The sequence below is a fragment of the Heteronotia binoei genome, chromosome 6, assembly GCF_032191835.1.
Source record: "Heteronotia binoei isolate CCM8104 ecotype False Entrance Well chromosome 6, APGP_CSIRO_Hbin_v1, whole genome shotgun sequence".
Taxonomy (NCBI): domain Eukaryota; kingdom Metazoa; phylum Chordata; class Lepidosauria; order Squamata; family Gekkonidae; genus Heteronotia; species Heteronotia binoei.
The window spans coordinates 124,578,371-124,598,085 of NC_083228.1; the positions used below are offsets into that span (position 1 = coordinate 124,578,371).

Below are 19,715 nucleotides of genomic sequence, written 5' to 3' on the forward strand. Positions count from 1 at the left end.
TTGAACCTTGTCTTTACTATGAATTCAATATTAGTGACTCAATACATGGCCTTTAGGCAGGCTTCTTTCAGCCTCCCTTGTATCTTAGTTCAGGGCCTATTGTAAGCTCCAGGAGGAGTAGCTACTTCAGCGGTGTGTGGCCTAATATGCAAAGGCATTCCTGCTGCAAAAAAAGCCCTGTTGTTACTAATGCCAACCACAGTCTTATTGCTAAACCTCTAACTGTATCTTTGACTAATGAGCGTCACATATGTTAACAATAAATTCTTTCTGCTCGGTCCTTTTGTGAAACTTAGTTCTTATCCAGACGTTTCCCCCTTTTTTGAAATGCAAAGTCTTCAAACTTCTTAATGCCTGCATCCCAGCTTGCCCTCTCAGCTAGGCTTGGCTACCCGCCGCTGAAAACATCCTTTTGCTTCTGAGTCTTGCAATATACAGCTACTCTCTCCTTATCTTCTTTTTCACCATATCCTGTACATGTCACAGCTGTGTTTGGATTTATTTATTACCTACTTAAAACATTTATGCCCCCCACCTCTTCGTCATAGCAGACCCTGGAGGCAGCAGGCAGCAAGTTCAAAACAACCTATGATAAAAGCCCATCAAACCAGCAACTAACACCTTTCTGCAATACTCTCTGAGAAGTCCTGTTCTTTAGAAGCATTTGGATGTCCCCTTTCTGCAGTTCTCTGTATCCAAACACAGCGAGTCTTCCTTGGGATTACGTTTTTTTTGGCCTGCTGATCCATTCTAGTATTGTGTTGTGGTCTGCTTCAAGTGTGGTATAGTGGTTAAGAGCAGTGGACTGTTAATCTGGAGAATGGGGATTGATTCCTCACTCCTCCACCTGAAGCCTACTGGATAACCTTTGGGCCAGACACATTTCCCTCAGAACTCTCTCAGCCTGACCTGCCTAATGGGGTGCCTGTTGTGGGGAGAGGAAGAAGAAGAAGTAGAAGTAGAAGAAGAAGAATTGCAGATTTATATTCCACCCTTCTCTCTGAATCAGAGTCTCAGAGCGGTTTACAATCTCCTTTGTCTTCTTCCCCCACAACAGACACCCTGTGAGGTAGGTGGAGCTGAGAAGGCTGTCATAGCAGCTGCCCTTTCAAGGACAACTCCTGTGATAGCTATGGCTAACCCAAGGCCATTCCAGCAGCTGCAAGTGGAGGAGTGGGGAATCAAACCCAGTTCTCCCAGATAAGAATCCATGCACTTAACCACTACACCAAACTGGAAGAGAAGGTGAGCCACTCTGCGACTCCTTAGGACAGAGAAAAGTGGGGTGTAACCAACATTTTTTCTTTGATCAGGTTTGTTGTACTAAATAACAATGTGGTGTCTTCCAGCCCATCTTTACAGCTTGGCCAGCCAGCATGTCACAGGCAATCTATCACACAACTAAGGTTGCCAATCTGCAGGTGGGGCCTGGAGATCTCATGGAATTACAACTGATCTTGCGACTACAGTGATCAGTTCCCCTGGAGGAAATGGCTGCTTTGGAAAATGGCCTCATATTCTGCTGAGGTCCCTCCTCAGGAAGAAGAAGAGGATTGGAGGCAGGGACATGGAGGGAGTGTAATATCCTGTGCACATTTGCATCATTTCTGGGGGAAATCCAGAAGTGACAGAGGACTGCTCTAAGAATTAGCTGGGGGGGGGGGCAAAGTGGAAGGGCTTCTAGCCCCACTTGTGAACCTTCTCTTTTTTTGGCCACTGTGTGACACAGAGTGTTGGACTGGATGGGCCATTGGCCTGATCCAACATGGCTTCTCTTATGTTCTTATATTCTTAGTTGAAACTCTATGGTAAAACCACCAGGTTTCCAGCATCTTCTAGAGCTACCCAATATCACTTCCGGCTTTTCTCTCAGAAGTGATGGGATGGTGCATATACTGCTGCCATTTTTTTTCTTCCGCTGCCACCTGAAACAGCATGGGACCTTGGTGTGGGACCTTCCCCTGATGGGGGACTGGCAAACCTAGTGTGTGTGACTTTTTGTGCTGCTTTCAAAGGGACTGGGAGGAGGGGTCATAAGGAGTACCTGCTTACCCACTCCAAGCAGTGCAGGAAGGGAGCTGGGAGCAGGATGAGGAGAAACAAGGTGCTTGCAAACCTCCTCCCTTCTTGATCTGAAGCCATGTTGGGCTCCGGACTGTGGACACACCAGGGGCCGAGCATGATGGGGGGATCCTGATTCCCCCTCCCCCCAATTTCTCCAGTTTGAGATGAGCCCCCATTTCCAAAATCTGTCTGGTTCAGTCCAAATACCACTTGTGAGAAATCTTCCTGTCTAGAAAATGTATCTGCTGCCTCTCTGGAGACCTGCCTGATATGGGGAAATGAACCTGTTTGTTTTTATTTTCATATCAGCTTCTGCTTTTTTGCACTTAATTGTTCCTGTTAAATCGAACACATGTCCAGCATTCACTTTTCATCCATTGGGTTTTTCTGCTAAAAGAATGGTTGGGGGGTGATTTCCACCAATTCCATCTTTCTGCTGTGGACCCCTGATCTACCTGGCATGCAGTTCTGGAGCCCCTCCCCACCGGAGCAGCATTTTGGAGAGTCCACTGAGTCCAGCAGTGCAAAGACAGCTTCTTCATTCCCCTCTTCACTCATAGAAGTCTTATAGGGTTGCCAGTTCTGGGCTGGGAAATCCATGGACGTTTGGAGGTGGGGGAAGTAGGAGCAGGGTTGGCCCCACCACTATGCAAACTAGGCAATTGTCTAGGGCACAAGCCTTCTGGGGCTGCTGAATTGCCCCCCCCCATATGAATGGTGATGTTATCAGTTGGGGGGGGGGCAGAAGTTAGCCTTGCCTAGGGTGCCAGATAGTCTAGGGCCAACCCTGAGTAGGAGCATTCTGTTCCACTGGAAAAGTGCCTTGATCAAGCAGAAAATCTAGTTTGGATCCAACCCATTATGTACAAATGGCTTATAATTATCCATGGTGCAAAATCGACATACCAGTGGCATTGTTTACTTGATTTATACCCTCACCAGCTCACACTGTTCCCTTCTCTTCCATTTTATCCTCATTACAACCCCATGAGGTAGATTAGGCTGAGAATGTGCGACTGGTCCAAAGTTTCCCAGCATGTTTCCATGCCAGAGCGGGGGTTAGAACTTGGATCTCCCAGATCCTAGTCCAGCACTGAGAGCCAATGTGGTATAGTGGATACAGAGGCAGACTAGGACCCTGGGTGACCTAGGTTCTACCGGTGAAGCTTTCTGGGGTGATCCTGGGCCCATCACAAACTCTCAGTCTGGCCTGCCTCACAGAGTTGTTGCTTTGAGAGATTGGAGGGGAGAACAATGTTCTAAAAATTGCTTGGAGTCTGAACCAGGGAGAAAAGTGAGATATAAATATAGACAGACAGTCACCATTACACCACACTGGGTTTTTTTACACATGGCATGTATGTATATATCATGGCCTAAAACAAGGTACAAGAAACAAAAGAACCATCAAAGGCTGCAACGAACAAGGAGTGCAATTCTCTTGGAGTTGCTGACACTGAATCGGGAAAATACTGGAGATCTTTTTTGGGGGGTGGGAAGCCTGGGGACTCCAGTTGGGAATAATGCCATGGAATCCACCCTCCAAAACAGCCTTTTGCTTCAGAGGATCTTCAGTGGGGAGGGTGAGATACAAATCTAATAAAATATAAATAAATAAATAAATCTCTGTAGTCTGGAGATCAGCTGTAATTCTGGGAGGGTGGCAGCCCTCATATCCTATGTAGAGATTCACCAATCAAATGCTCTTGAAATCAGCCCCGCCTAGCACTGCACTTTACACAGGATCGGCAAGGAATAGGTTTGCATAAGATTGCACTGTCAATCACGTATGATGCAGAGGTTTAATTGTCCCCACAGGAGGCGATTGAGTACTGCATCATATGCTCGAAAAGTAAGCCACTGGGGCTGCAAGGGTGAAAGGTGACTTCAGTTTTGACTCAGAAAAGAAAGAACAGAGCTACTGCTGTCAGGAGCTTAGGAATCATTGCCCTAAACCACAGTCTATGGCAGTAAGGGCACCTCCTCATTGTTACCACGGGTTTCTTAAATAATGCATTTTATTATATTATAAATTCTTCTAATGCATACCGCAAATTGTTTTTCCTTGTACGAGAGCTGCCACAAACACCTATGCAGCATAAGCAACATGATGCATAACGAACATTAGCCCAAATGCAGCTCGCCCAGCTACCGAAAAGCTAATAAAAGATGGCTTGAGTAATTTGTGCAATATTTCCTATCCTAGTAATTAAGGAACAATGATCAATTTAAGCAGCCATTTGTCTTTCAGAAAGCCCTTCGAGGGGAAAAGGAAATGAAATGAGTTTTAACCTCTGTTTCCAGCCTTATGTAAACACTTGGTTAGTCTGGGGCTTCAACAACTTTGCCAATAGTTGGTGACTGGAATATTAGCTGCTGTCGATAGAAATGGATGGTTACGGGTTGGGGTCTTGGCAGGACTTCAAGACCAAAACAACCCACCTCCCTGCAGAAATCTACACTCAATAATTTCCAGCACATTCACTATAAGGGAAAGATTTAAAGATCTATGGATAAAGCTACTGTCTCTTTAACGGGAACTCTTCTGCCTAGGATCTTAGGCTGGGAGCAGGGGGAGGAGGTGTGGTTTGGTGGTAGAGCATCCACTTGGCTTGTACAAGGTCCAGGGTTCAATCCCTGGCATATCCAGCTAAAAGGATCAGGTCATAAGTGATGTGAAAGATGTCTGCCTGAGAACCTAGAGATAGGAATGCTAACTTCCAGGTGTCACCTGAAGATCTCCTGCTATTACAGTTGATCTCCAGACAACCAAGATCAGTTTCCCTGGAGAAAATGGCTGCTTTGGAAGGTGGATTCTATGATATTATATCTGCTGAGATCTCTCCACTCCCCAAATCCCACCTTCCCCAGACTTCATCCTCAAAATCTCCAGGTATTTCCCAACCCTGATCTGGAAACCCTACCTGGGGAGCTACTGCTGGGAAGAACACTAGATTTGATAGATCCAATGATCTGTCTCAGTATGTGGCACCTTCATGTACTCCTGAGTACCCCCATTCACTGATGTCCCTCATGCTCTCTACAGATCCTGGAAGTGGTTTCTAATACTGCACGAGGAGCTGCAATAATGTCTGGGAAAAATCATTTCTGGATGAGTGCATGAATGGAGATACAGAATTATTTAGGAAATTTCCCATGAGGATTTCATAATATTTAGAAGCCATCGTTCCCAATGGCTAAACGTAAAAACTGTGTCGTAATAGGTGATTTTAACTACCCGCAGATTGATTGGGTCAATATGTGTTCTGGTCGAGAGAAAGAGATTGAGTTTCTTGATGCTCTCAATGACTGTGCTATGGAGCAGATGGTCTCAGAACCTACCAGGGGTGGGGCGATCCTGGATTTGGTCCTAAGTAATGCCCAAGACTTGGTGAGAGACGTAAAAGTGATTGCGCCGCTTGGGAGCAGTGACCATAATGTTATTGATTTCACCGTTTGTATAAATAGGGAGTTGTCCAAAAAGACCGCCACAACCACATTTAACTTTAAAAGGGGTAAATACACTGAGATGAGGAGGCATGTGAGGAGGAAACTGAAAGGAAAGGTACATACGGTCAAAACCCTTGGGGAAGCTTGGACGCTATTTAAAACTATAATCCTAGAAGCTCAGATAAAATACATACCACAAGTTAGGAAAGGCACAAACAGGCATAAGAAAAGGCCTGCGTGGTTAACAAACAAAGTAATGGAAGCTGTAATAGGTAAGAAGGACTCCTTTAAGCGGTGGAAAACCAGTCCAAGTGAGATTAGTAAAAGGGAACACAGGCTGTGGCAAATCAAATGCAAGACTGTGATCAGGCAGGCAAAAAGGGACTATGAGGAGCATATTGCAAAAAACATAAAGACCAACAATAAAACTTTCTTCAAATATATTAGAAGTAGGAAACCAGCCAGGGAGGCAGTGGGGCCCTTGGATGACCATGGGGTAAAAGGATTACTGAAGGAGGATAGGGAAATGGCTGAGAAGCTAAATGAATTTTTTGCCTCCGTCTTCACTGTGGAAGATGAGAACTTTTTGCCCGCCCCAGAACCACTAATTTTGGAAGGGGTGTTGAAAGACCTGAGTCAGATTGAGGTGACAAATGAAGAGGTCCTACAACTGATAGACAAATTAAAAACTAATAAGTCACCGGGTCCGGATGGCATACATCCGAGAGTTCTGAAAGAACTCAAAGTTGAACTTGTGGATCTTCTAACAAAAATCTGTAATCTTTCATTGAAATCTGCCTCCGTTCCTGAGGACTGGAAGGTAGCAAATGTCACCCCCATCTTTAAAAAAGGTTCCAGAGGAGATCCGGGAAATTACAGGCCAGTCAGTCTGACTTCAATACCGGGAAAGTTGGTAGAAACCATTATCAAGGACAGAATGAGTAGGCACATTGATGAACACGGGTTATTGAGGAAGACTCAGCATGGGTTCTGCAAGGGAAGATCTTGCCTCACTAACCTGTTGCATTTCTTTGAGGGGGTGACAAACATGTGGACAAAGGAGACCCGATAGATGTTGTTTACCTTGACTTCCAGAAAGCTTTTGATAAAGTTCCTCATCAAAGGCTCCTTAGAAAGCTTGAGAATCATGGAGTAAAAGGACAGGTCCTCTTGTGGATCAAAAACTGGCTGAGTAATAGGAAGCAGAGAGTGAGCATAAATGGGCAGTCTTCGCAGTGGAGGACGGTAAGCAGTGGGGTGCCGCAGGGCTCGGTACTGGGTCCCATGCTCTTTAACTTGTTCATAAATGATTTAGAGTTGGGAGTGAGCAGTGAGGTGGCCAAGTTTGCGGATGACACTAAATTGTTCAGGGTGGTGAGAACCAGAGAGGATTGTGAGGAACTCCAAAGGGATCTGTTGAGGCTGGGTGAGTGGGCGTCAACGTGGCAGATGCGGTTCAATGTGGCCAAGTGCAAAGTAATGCACATTGGGGCTAAGAATCCCAGCTACAAATACAAGTTGATGGGGTGTGAACTGGCAGAGACTGATCAAGAGAGAGATCTTGGGGTCATGATAGATAACTCACTGAAAGTGTCAAGACAGTGTGCGTTTGCAATAAAAAAGGCCAACACCATGCTGGGAATTATTAGGAAGGGAATTGAAAACAAATTAGCCAGTATCATAATGCCCCTGTATAAATCGATGGTGCGGTCTCATTTGGAGTACTGTGTGCAGTTCTGGTCGCCACACCTCAAAAAGGATATTATAGCATTAGAGAAGGTGCAGAGAAGGGCAACTAGAATGATTAAAGGGCTGGAGCACTTTCCCTATGAAGAAAGGTTGAAACGCTTGGGACTCTTTAGCTTGGAGAAACGTCGACTGCAGGGTGACATGATAGAGGTTTACAAGATAATGCATGGAATGGAGAAAGTAGAGAAAGAAGTACTTTTCTCCCTTTCTCACAATACAAGAACTCGTGGGCATTCGATGAAATTGCTGAGCAGACAGGTTAAAACGGATAAAAGGAAGTACTTCTTCACCCAAAGGGTGATTAACATGTGGAATTCACTGCCACAGGAGGTGGTGGCGGCCACAAGTATAGCCACCTTCAAGAGGGGTTTAGATAAAAATATGGAGCACAGGTCCATCAGTGGCTATTAGCCACAGTGTATGTGTGTATATAACATTTTTTGCCACTGTGTGACACAGAGGGTTGGACTTGATGGGCCGTTGGCCTGATCCAACATGGCTTCTCTTATGTTCTTATGATCAAAAAAGTCATATGAACTTTGAGTAGCTGTAATCTGGGAAGCTGCCACTTCAAGTCTCTTCTCAGAATCAAACTCATTAGTAGGGTTGCCAATCCCCAGGTGGAAGCAGGGGATCCCCTGGTTTGGAGGCCCTTTCCCCATTTCAGGGTAATCAGAAAGCGTGGGGTGGTGGTGGAAGGGAATGTCTGCTGGGAATTCTATTATTCCCTATGAACACTTATTCCCATAGGAAATAATGGAGAATTGATCTGCAGGTATCTGGGGCTCTGGGGGGCTGGTTTTTGAGGTATAGCATCCAGTGCCTCTCCCCAAAATACCCCCCAAGTTTCGAAACGTTTGGACCAGGGGGTCCAATTCTATGAGCCCCAAAAGAAGGTGCCCCTATCCTTCATTATTTCCTATGGAAGGAAGACATTTAAAAAGGTGTGTGGTCCCTTTAAATGTGATGGCCAGAACTCCCTTGGAGTTCAATTATGCTTGTCACACCCTTGCTCTTGGCCCCACCCCCGAAGTCTCCTGGCTCAACCCCCAGAGTTCCCAGATATTTCTTGAATTGGACTTGGCAACCCTACTCATTAGGTGGCATCAAGCAGGACTGGATCTACAGGCTTTTGAAGGGGGGGGGGCAAAATTAAAAAATGATGCCTCCTTATGGGCCCATTCAATCATATGGGCCCATAGAATAGAATGGATTCCATACTTAATTTATCACCCCTCCTCTGGCAGCGCCTCGGGCAAGCACCCCTCTGTTCTCCCCTAGATCCAGTCCTGGTATCAGGCAAGTCCCTCTCCCTTAGCCTTCAGTTCCTCATTGCAATATGGTGATCGTCCCAACCAGCTTATTTACAAGGCTGTTGTAACAATTACTGTGATAACAAATGTGTAGCACTTCAAACACTGGAAGAGCTCCATAAATGCTAGATCTGGGGTGTCAAATATGTGGCCCGGGGGCCGAATTGGGTCCCCAGAGGGCTCCTATCAGGCCCCCGAGCAACCAGCTGTCATCTACTTCCTTCTCCCTCTCTCTTGCTTCCTTCTGCATAACAACTTGCTTTGCAAGGCTTGCTCAATTACACAGGAGCTACAGAGCAAAACCTCTATTTTCTGCATTGGCTGAGGTGCTTTCCTTGGGGAGGAAGAGGGGGGAGGCAAAGCTTACTTTGCCTGGCTCTCTCAATTGCACAGCAGAGCTACTGAGCCACGCCTCTCTTCCTTCTATTGGCTGAAGCTCCTCCCCCTCCTGGTCCCCCAGGGAAGGAAGGAAAGAGTTAGAGCTTCTTTTGCCCAGTTTTCTGGATCCCATGAAAGAGATATAAAGAAAACACATTGAAGACCAATGAGAGCTAATGTTTTAAGGATGTTTTATTTTAAGGGTTTTTTAAAAAAACTTTAATTGTGTTTGTCTGTGTCCTTTACAAAGTTTATATCTCTGCTACCTAATCTTAAATAGGTACACACATGGTTCAGCCTGACAAAGTCTCATTTGTCAGATCCGTCCCTCATAACAAATGAGTTTGACACCCCTGTGCTAGATAATATTTTTCTGCATGATATGTTGACACAAACTAGGGTTGCCAGGTCCCCCCTGACCACCAGCAGAGGATAGGGGGGTAGGGTTGCTAGATCTAGGTTGGGAAAACGCTGGAGATTTGGGAATGGAGCCTGTGGAGGACAGGGACCTCAGTGGGGTACAGTGCCCTAGAGTCCACCCTCCAAAGCATCCGTTTTCTACAGGGGATCGCTGTAGCCTGGAGATGTGCTATAATTCTGGGGGATCCCAAAGTCTTCCCTAGCACAAAGAGACCAATATAACTTGATAAAATAACTGAAACCTTTATAGTAATGGTTGCTTAGAAATGGCCTTAACTGAAGAGTCAGCTTGGGGGATATTTGAGAGCAAAGTCTGAGAAGGATGAAGTTTGAGGAAAAGAGGGAGCTCATCAAGGATGGGATGCCACAAAGTCCGTCCTCTATAGCTGCCAACCTCCAGAGTAGTCTGGAGATCTCCTGGAATTATAAGTGATCTCCAGACTACAGAGATAAGTTCCCCTAGCAAAAACAGCTACTTGGGAGGGCTGAGTCCATGGCATTATACCTCACTGAGGTTCCTCCCTTCCCCCAAACCTTGCCATCACAGAAGTCTTGTGATGGTTTTTCCCAAGGATGTCCAATTCACAGAAGTCCAATTTATTACAAAGCCAGCTGCATGGGGGACTTGCCCATCACTTGTCTTAGGCTGAAATCCTTTTCTTTTCTGCCTTCAAGCTCATTGATCTCAATTAGATCTAAACACAGGGAAACTGGAGGCAAACTTGCAAAGCTAAAGTTTAACCTCAGTACTTTGAAGTTTTCAGGCGACCAAGTGTAGATTTGTATGTATGCATTTATAAATATGTGCTTCAAGCTTTTTCTTAGAAGACTGAATCAACATTTTTTTTTTTTTACCTGTGTGAATGATTCAATGCAAGTTCGGGCTTTCTCATCTTCAAGTAGCAGATTACAAGCTTTGTTTCGATAAAACTGGCAATACTTGAAATGTCTTTTGGAGAGGCTTCAAAGGGCTTCCCTACAGCTGCACCCTTGCTGCAAAGCTGGCAAGAAAGAAAAACAAGACACCCTTTACTAGTTTGAAGGTGCAAAGCTTTGCTATAAGTCAACACCTTTCCAGAGAAGAGACAGACACACAACGTTTTAAATTATAAGAATCCATAACATTTGTATACTGTAGCAATTCAACACAGTTCACAGATACATTGCAACTAAGGTTGCCAGTCTCCAAGTGGGACCTGAAGTGGAGTTGGCAACCAGTTTCACTGGAGAAAGAGGTTGCTTTGGGGTATGGCCTTGTAGTGTACTGGGAGCTTCAAACAAAGACCCTTTGTTGGAGAGGTTCCTTGCAGCTGCGTTCAGATTGGCTGCCCTTGCTGAGCCAGCCAATCAGATAATATCCATTTGAATGAAGCCCATTGTTTGAGAAGTTACTTGTAGCTACACTCAGAGTGGCCACCCACGCTGAGCTAGCCAATTAGGTAATATCCATTTGAAAGAAGCCTATGCAAATGTGGGTTCTGAGCACCTGTTTTTCTATTGGGTTGTGTATTGCCAGAGGTGTGTTTTGGGTGGAGTTTCTATGGCCGTTTTCGCACTCACGTTTTACTGGCGCCACGACCCTCCTGACGCCGGCGAATCTGCATGGATTTCGCACCAGAAGCGCCGGCGCACCCAGAAGCGCCGGCTACTTCCGTCGCTAAGCCAGCGCAAACGCAAATCGCAAAGATGCAGGAAAACGTTTGCGCTGGCTTAGCGACGGAAGTAGCCGGCGCTTCTGGGTGCGCCGGCGCTTCTGGTGCGAAATCCATGCAGATTCGCCGGCGTCAGGAGGGTCGTGGCGCCAGTAAAACGTGAGTGCGAAAACACCCTATGTATATAGTTGCAGATTGCTGTGTGTGTTTTCAGTTGGGTTTTCGCTAATAAAAGTGCCATGCTGGAATCACTATAGTGTCTGACCCACTACTTTTCAGGTCTGTACGGCATTTAGAGATGCCACCTTCTAGGTGGGATTTGCAGATCCCCCAGAATTAGGGTTGCAGCCCCCCCCCCCCACTAGTGCGAGGGATCCCCTGGTTTCCAGCATTCCTCCTCCGGCACCAGTCAGCTGGCTGGTGGGGGAGAATTATTGCCCCAAAGATGATGTGCCTAAGTCATCAGGAAGTGGCATAGGCATGTCAGTGATGTTGGGGGGGCACTCTGGTTTGGGGGCAAAACTCCATGGTAGAATCAGCTTCAAACCATAAAGTTTTGCCCAAAAACCAGAGCGGCACCCCCAACATCACCAACATGCTTATGTCATTCAGAGGTGACATAGGCACAGCATGCTTCTTCCCTCCCCTCTCCTGGAGCATCCTGTTAAGTCCCTCATCAGCTTGTTGGCAACCATATCTGGAATTACAGCTTATGTCCAGATGACAGAGATCAGTTCACCCTGGAGAAAATGGACGCTGTAGAGAGTGGGACTATGTGGCACTGCGCCCAAACAAGGCCCCTGTACTCCGCAGGCTGCATCCACAAATCGCCAGAGGTTTCTCAGCCTGGATCTGGTAACTCTATCTCCCCATCCCTCACCAGTGGCTGGGGGGGACCTGGCCACCCTCGTGGCATTAGATCCTGCTGAGGCGCCTCTGTTCCCTGAACGCTACCCGCTCAAGGCTTCACCCTCAAATCTCCAGGAACTTCCCAACCCAGAGTTGGCAATCTTAGTTTCACTGGCCCACAAGAAGAAAATTGGGGACTTCAGATAATGCTATATATAAATATTTTTCTACTGAGAAAGGTCGCAGAGTGCAAAAAACTCTGAATTCAGCCGGGCATTGATTTATCCCAAAGTGGACTCTTTGTTTACAAGCAAGTGCAAGCAACATAAACAGCCGCTTTCTCTTATTTATTTTATGGCTTTGAATGTAAGAAAGTGCAGGGAGTTAGAGCTGCATTTAGCTGCTGAAGACAAGAATGAATGAATGTTCCCTATTTGGTTTCTTTTTATGTTCCTTTATATTTTTGATTCTCCACTTTTCACCACTGGTTTCGTAAATTTGTTTGCATCGTGTACGCACTTTGTATGGATTTTATATGCAATTTATATAGTATTTATGTATGCCATTTATACGTATAATATACATATAACTCTGATTTATTGACACACAAATAACATGGAAAAATGCTAAAAAAAAAAAATTTCGCTTGAGGGAATGGGAAAATGGCGCGAGTATAAAGAATTACCAGTCTGAGCAATGCCAAGGGAAAAGCAAAACCAAAACGAGGGTTTTCAGATGCAAGCTGCAGAGATGAGAAATTTAAAGTCACCCCCTACGTGAAGGTCATTAGCTCTAGCTACTTTGTTTTTATTTACTTCTCTTCTCAGAATCACTTAGCTATTTACTTCTTTACCCGCACTAAAAGAGTCATTGGGAGGGAAGGCAGCATGGGCTAGCCTGATATTGTCAGATCTCGGAAGCTAAGGAGGATTGGTTCTTGGATGGGAGGCCACCAAGGAAGACTCTCTACAGAGGAAGCAATGGCCATTGGCCAACCACCTCTGCTTCTCACTTGCCTTCAAAGCCCCTTGCTGGGGTCGCCATAAGTCAGCTGGGACTTGACAGCACTTTACACACAACAGAGTCTGCCCACCCCTCCACCCTAGGATTGCCAAGTCCCCTCACCATTACAGCAAGATTTGGAGGGCATTTCAGGGGTGGGTGGAAGTGACATCAACATGTTGGTGACGTTGCACACAGTACTCTGGTTTTGGGACAAAAACTCTGTGGCTTTTTGGTTCAAATCCATAGAGTTTGCCCCCAAACCAGAGCTTCGCTGAGCAATGTCTCCAGCACAATGACGTCACCTGGAAGTGATGTCATCACGTCAGGAATGCTGCACAGCAATGTCACTGTTTGGGGATGAGGTTTCCCCTGCCAGCCGGCTGGCCAGCAGCAGGCTGAAGCCCTTAAAAGTGGGGGAACCCCTACTGGGACCTGGGGGCTGGCAACCCTACTCCTCCCCCCAACACTTTATTTCCTAAAAGTAAATATTGGCTCAGAAGAATCTTGTTACCTCCTCACTGCTACTTTCACAAGGGAGTGTTAACATAAGTGTGAAGGAACATGAGGCCCAACCCTGTGGGTTCCCAGGGCAAGTGTGCACAAGAACCAGGCTGTTGTTTAAAATATAGTTACAGCATTTATTTAAAGGATATTACTAAAGAGAAATACAGAACTGAAACCAGTAAAGCTAGCTTCAACAACCTTTGTTCCAAAAGAAAAATCTCAAATCTGCGTTACCTTCATCTGTAGCAATTGCAGGTCATAGTCTTGGCCCATAGCCCAACAAAATCTCAGCTAGCCTCTTGTCTCCTGGGCTTAGGGTTGCCAAGTCAAACCCCAGAAATATCTGGGGACTTTGGGGGTGGAGCCAGGAGACACCGGGGTGGAGCTAGGGAGGAGGGGGGAAAACGGCGCCGGGGAGCGTGGCGAGCCGCCCCGTCTCGGAGTGGGCGATGCCGCTGAGCCTGAGCCCGTCTCGGAGGAGCAGCTACGTCGAGCGGAAAAGAGGCGGCAGCGGCGCGGTGGCCTTGCCCGCTCCGCCTCTGGGGTGGAATCGGAGGGGGGGGTGTGGAGGCGGGCCAGGGGCGTGGCGAGCCGTGAGTCCGGGTCCTAGAAGGGCCCGGATTCATGGCTCGCCATGCTCCTGGCCTGCCTCGCCCTCCCCTGCGCTGCTGCCGCCTCTTGGCTGCTCCTCCGAGATGGGCTCAGCCTGGGCAGCTGCGGTGGGCGGGGAGGGGGCGGCAGCGGCGCGGCGGCCTCGCCCGCTCCGGGATGGGGCAGCTCGCCATGCTCCCCGGCACCGTTTCCCCCTCCCCCGATTCCGTTTTTCTGGGGAGCGGGGGAAGAGGGTGGAAATCCTGGGGTCCCCCGCCAGGGCGGGAGGGTTGGGAAGCCTACCTGGGCTATAGTTCAATTATAATTTTGGCCCAGTATATCAGGTAATTATGACATCCAATCAGAACATGTCTCCAGGAGAACTCTTCAGAAGATTATCTTATATTCTCAACTCCCCCCCTCTCATGACAGATCACCAGTTCCCCGGAGAAACCAATTACCAGACTTTCACCAATGGCCTTGAAGACGATAAGAGATATGCAGTCCGAAAACCCAATTAACAACATCTGCAAGATAGTTCACACCACATTAACCCTTGAGTGGAAACAGAGAGATGGGGGGGAGGTGCTTTGCCTCCCAGTAAGAAAGAAATATTCTGGACAAAATCAAGCATCAGCTTGTATCTTGCGTCAACAAAATTATCCCGGTAGATGCTGGAATAATTATCTAGGTCTCATAGTGGTCCAGATTTCACTGGACTGGATCTAGGGTTGCCAGGTCGAACTCAAAAGATATCTGAGGACTTTGGGGGTGGAGCTGGGAGATTTCCGCATTCTAAATAAATAAATAAAAATACAGCAGTGAAGTTCCCCTGAATACAGTATTCATTTCCTTGTCCTCTTTTTGCCTTTTTTTGTTCCCCAGCTGCTACACTTCCACTACATTAAAATTACACACACACACACACACACGCACACGAAACAACCCAGACAGTTTGCATGCCCACACTTTTGTGATCTCCCTGGGGCGATGGTATAGATAACTTTACTCACCAGAGTTGCTGGATGTAACAATCTGCTGTATTTCAACGAACCCACACAGTCTTCGCAGTGGAGGACGGTAAGCAGTGGGGTGGCGCAGGGCTCAGTACTGGGTCCCATGCTCTTTAACTTGTTCATAAATGATTTGGAGTTGGGAGTGAGCAGTGAAGTGGCCAAGTTTGCAGATGACACTAGATTGTTCAGGGTGGTGAGAACCAGAGAGGATTGTGAGGAAATCCAAAGGGATCTATTGAGGCTGGGTGAGTGGGTGTCAACGTGGCAGATGAGGTTCAATGTGGCCAAGTGCAAAGTAATGCACATTGGGGCCAAGAATCCCAGCCACAAATACAAGTTGATGAGGTGTGAACTGGCAGAGACTGACCAAGAGAGAGATCTTGGGGTCATGGTAGAAAACTCACTGAAAATGTCAAGACAGTGTGCAATTGCAATAAAAAAGGCCAGCGCCATGCTGGGAATTATTAGGAAGGGAAATGAAAACAAATCAGCCAGTATCATAATGCCCCTGTATAAATCGATGGTGCGGTCTCATTTGGAATACTGTGTGCAATTCTGGTCACCGCACCTCAAAAAGGATATTATAGCACTGGAAAAAGTGCAGAAAAGGGCAACTAGAATGATTAAAGGTTTGGAACACTTTCCCTATGAAGAAAGGTTAATACGCTTGGGGCTCTTTAGCTTGGAGAAACGTCGACTGCAGGGTGACATGATAAAGGTTTACAAGATAATGCATGGGATGGAGAAAGTAGAGAAAGAAGTACTTTTCTCCCTTTCTGACAATACAAGAACTCGTGGGCATTCGATGAAATTGCTGAGCAGTCGGGTTAAAACAGATAAAAGGAAGTACTTCTTCACCCAAAGGGTGATTAACATGTGGAATTCACTGCCACAGGAGGTGGTGGCAGCTACAAGCATGGACAGCTTCAAAAATATATATAAAAATTTTTTGGCCACTGTGTGACACAGAGAGTTGGACTGGATGGGCCATTGGCCTGATCCAACATGGCTTCTCTTATGTTCTTAGAGAGAGGTCTAGGAGTGCAGTTTCCCTGTATCCCATACTCAGGTTCTAGTTAACTCTTTACTATCCCTTTCACTGTACAAACAGCTTCTGAAAGGAGTGCAAAACAAACAGAGGGACTGGGCGCTCTTTCTTCCTCTTTCACACACAGATGGTGGGTATTGGGCAGAAATCCAAAGGAACTACCATGCTCATCCTTCTGGCATAGGTCAGTTGTGGAACTTACCACCACAGGATGAGGTGACGGCTACCAACTGGGAAGGTTTTAAAATGGGAGTAGACAAACTCATGGAGGATGGGACTTCCACCGGTTACTAGTTATTATGATGGGCATCTACTCATTCCATCACCACAGGCAGTATGTGTGTGTAAAGTGTCATTAAGTCACCGCTGGCTTATGGTGACCCAGCAAGGGGCTTTCAAGGCACATAAGAAGCAGAGGTGGTTGGCCATTGCCTTCTTCTCAGAGTCTTCCCTCCCACCAGAGGCAGTGTGGCTCTTTATATCATTTGCTTGGGAAGCATGGCCATGGGGATTTTGTTGTAACCAGCTTACTTGTGGGCTTCCTAGAGACAGCTGGTTGGTCACTGTGTGAACAGAATGCTGGACCTGATAGGTCTTTGGTGTGATCCAGCAGGGCTCTTTTGATGTTTCCAAGACATTCTGCTTACAAGCTAATGGGGACTTCAAGTAATCCCTTCTCTGACATTCTGTTAGATTTTATGCAATGGATTCTCATTGCTGGTTCAGAAAGAAGTGGTACAAGATGGGCCTGCATATGTAAAGAGCCTGAATAGAGGAGGTATTCACTGCTTTCTAGAAGACATTTAAGGGCATATTAGAGTGAAGGAAAATTAAAAAAAAAAATCCTAGGACCATTTAGAATAATTTTCTTTCAATGGCCAAACTGAGAGCTTTATTTGCATATCCCTTAGTCACTGAGAAGGGTCATGCCCCAGGAAATAAAAATCTCCAAATACTTTTTTTTACGATTTCTCCCCAATAATAATAGAGGAGATTCAGATTAAAATAGGCTACCTTAATCCACCCATCACAAGAGCTGAAGAAGAATATAAGTACAGAAATAATAAAAAAGAGTCATTTCTGGTCTTAATTCTCAGTTAATGGAAGGGAATCCTTTTTTGTCTGCATAAAAAGTGGCCCGCAGAATGCTTAAAAAGGAAGAAATAGGCTTGTTTTCATATTTCACCCTTATTCTTCTTCCACAGAATTTAATATAGAATAATCACCTTATTACTGCCTGCTTTAAATGAGTTCTGAAATCCTAATGCAAGGCTAAGGTTCTCTCTTCGTTTATAAAGAGCAGTTTAAGCAGTTCTGCAGGAAGAGAGTAATTTTCTCGCTATATCATATCTCCTTTGTGTAAGCTCAGCGGTTGCAGGAAGTGTTGCTGGAACGAGGAGGGTGAGAGGTTCCCCTGAAGTCTAACTAATCTGTGCAAAGAAAAGGCCATTTAATTAAGGACAAAGGCTCTCTTCCCTATTGTTTATTTTCAGGAGTTGCTATAGAAGTCAGGAGTGCTTCCTGGAGGTGGACCCAATCCAGCTAAAATTACTCAGAGTTAGGGTGGCCAGCTCTGGGTTGTAAAATACCTGGAGATTTTGAGGATGGAGTCTGAGAAGAGCAGGATTTGGGCCATAATGCTAGAGAGTCCAGCTTCCAAAGTGGTCATTTTCTCCAGGTGAGCTGATCTCTGTTACATGGAAATCAGCTGTAATAATGAGAGATCTCCAGTCACCACCTGGAGGCTGGCAACCCCCCAGAGCCACACTCTGTAAGCTGCCCTGAGCCTGCCTCGGTGTGGAGGGCGGGGTATAAATAATTTATTATTATTATTATTATTATTATTATTATTATTATTATTATTATTATTATTATTATTATTATTATTATTATTATTATTATTATTATTATTATTATTATTATTCTGGGAGATAAGCAGCTCAACTGTGAGCCAGTAATGGTTAGTTGCCCTCCCCATCTCTGCCACTACTTTATTGCAAATTAAAAATGACCAGGGGTGTCAAACTCATTTGTTATGAGAGCTGGATCTGAAATAAACAAGACCTTGTCGAGCCAGGCCATATGTGTCATAAAATGTAATGCCAGGTAGCAGAGATATAAACCTTATAAAGGACACAAACACAAACATTTTTAAAAAGCTTAAAATAAAACTTGCTTAAAACATTAGCACTTGATCTTAAAGGTGCTTTCTTTGTATCTCTCCTGTGTGATCCAGGGAACTGGGCAAAGGAAGCTCTGGCTTTTTCCTTCCTTCCCCAGAGGACCAGGAGAGGGAGGAGCCTTAGCCAATAGAAGGAAGAGAGGCTTGGCTCAGTAGCTCTGCTGTGCAATTGAGAGAGACTGGCAAAGCAAACTATTCCTCCACCCTTCCTTCCCAAGGTAAAAGTGATCGTACCGCTTGGGAGCAGTGACCATAACGTTATTGATTTCACCATTTGTAAAAATAGAGAGTTGCTCCAAAAGACCAGCACAACCACGTTTAACTTTAAAAGGGGTAAATTCTCTGAGATGAGGAGGCATGTGAAGAGGAAATTGAAAGGAAAGGTAAATACAGTCAAAACCCTTGCGGAAGCTTGGAGGCTATTTAAAACTACAGTCCTAGAAGCTCAGATAAAATATATACCACAAGTTAGGAAAGGTACAAACAGGTATAAGAGAAGGCCTGCATGGTTAACAAACAAAGTCATGGAAGCTGTAAAAGGTAAGAAGGACTCCTTTAAGCGGTGGAAAGCTAGTCCCAGTGAGATTAATAAAAGGGAACACAGGCAGTGGCAAATCAAATGCAAGACTGTGATCAGGCAGGCAAAAAGGGACTATGAGGAGCATATTGCAAAAAACATAAAGACCAACAATAAAAATTTCTTCAAATATATTAGAAGCAGGAAACCAGCCAGGGAGGCAGTGGGGCCCTTGGATGACCAAGGGGTAAAAGGATTACTGAAGGAGGATAGGGAAATGGCTGAGAAGCTGAATGCATTTTTTGCCTCCGTCTTCACTGTGGAAGATGAGAAGTGTTTGCCTGTTCCAGAACCACTTATATTGGAAGGGTCAGATTGAGGTGACAAGACAGGAGGTCCTACAACTGATAGACGAATTAAAAACTAATAAGTCACCAGGTCCGGATGGCATACATCCAAGAGTTCTGAAAGAACTCAAAGTTGAACTTGTGGATCTTCTGACAAAAATATGTAATCTTTCATTGAAATCTGCCTTCGTTCCTGAGGACTGGAAGGTAGCAAATGTCACCCCCATCTTTAAAAAGGGTTCCAGAGGAGATCCGGAAAACTACAGGCCAGTCAGTCTGACTTCAATACCGGGAAAGTTGGTAGAAACCATTATCAAGGACAGAATGAGTAGGCACATTGATGAACACGAGTTATTAAGGAAGACTCAGCATGGGTTCTGTAAGGGAAGATCTTGCCTCACTAACCTGTTACATTTCTTTGAGGGGGTGAACAAACATGTGGACAAAGGAGATCCGATAGATATTGTTTACCTTGACTTCCAGAAAGCTTTTGATAAAGTTCCTCATCAAAGGCTCCTTAGTAAGCTTGAGAGTCATAGAGTAAAAGGACAGGTCCTCTTGTGGATCAAAAACTGGCTAATTAATAGGAAGCAGAGAGTGAGTATAAATGGGCAGTCTTTGCAGTGGAGG

General features: G+C 45.6%; 1 protein-coding gene across 1 annotated transcript in view; it reads right to left on the minus strand.

Annotated features, from left to right (window-relative positions):
- Positions 1–19,715, minus strand: part of SPATA16 (spermatogenesis associated 16) — a 215,920-nt gene that overhangs the window by 154,792 nt on the left and 41,413 nt on the right. Inside the window, exon 2 of the mRNA XM_060240907.1 lies at positions 10,230–10,375. Coding sequence (XP_060096890.1) covers positions 10,230–10,375 — 146 coding nt within the window. The remainder of the gene's footprint in view (positions 1–10,229; positions 10,376–19,715) is intronic.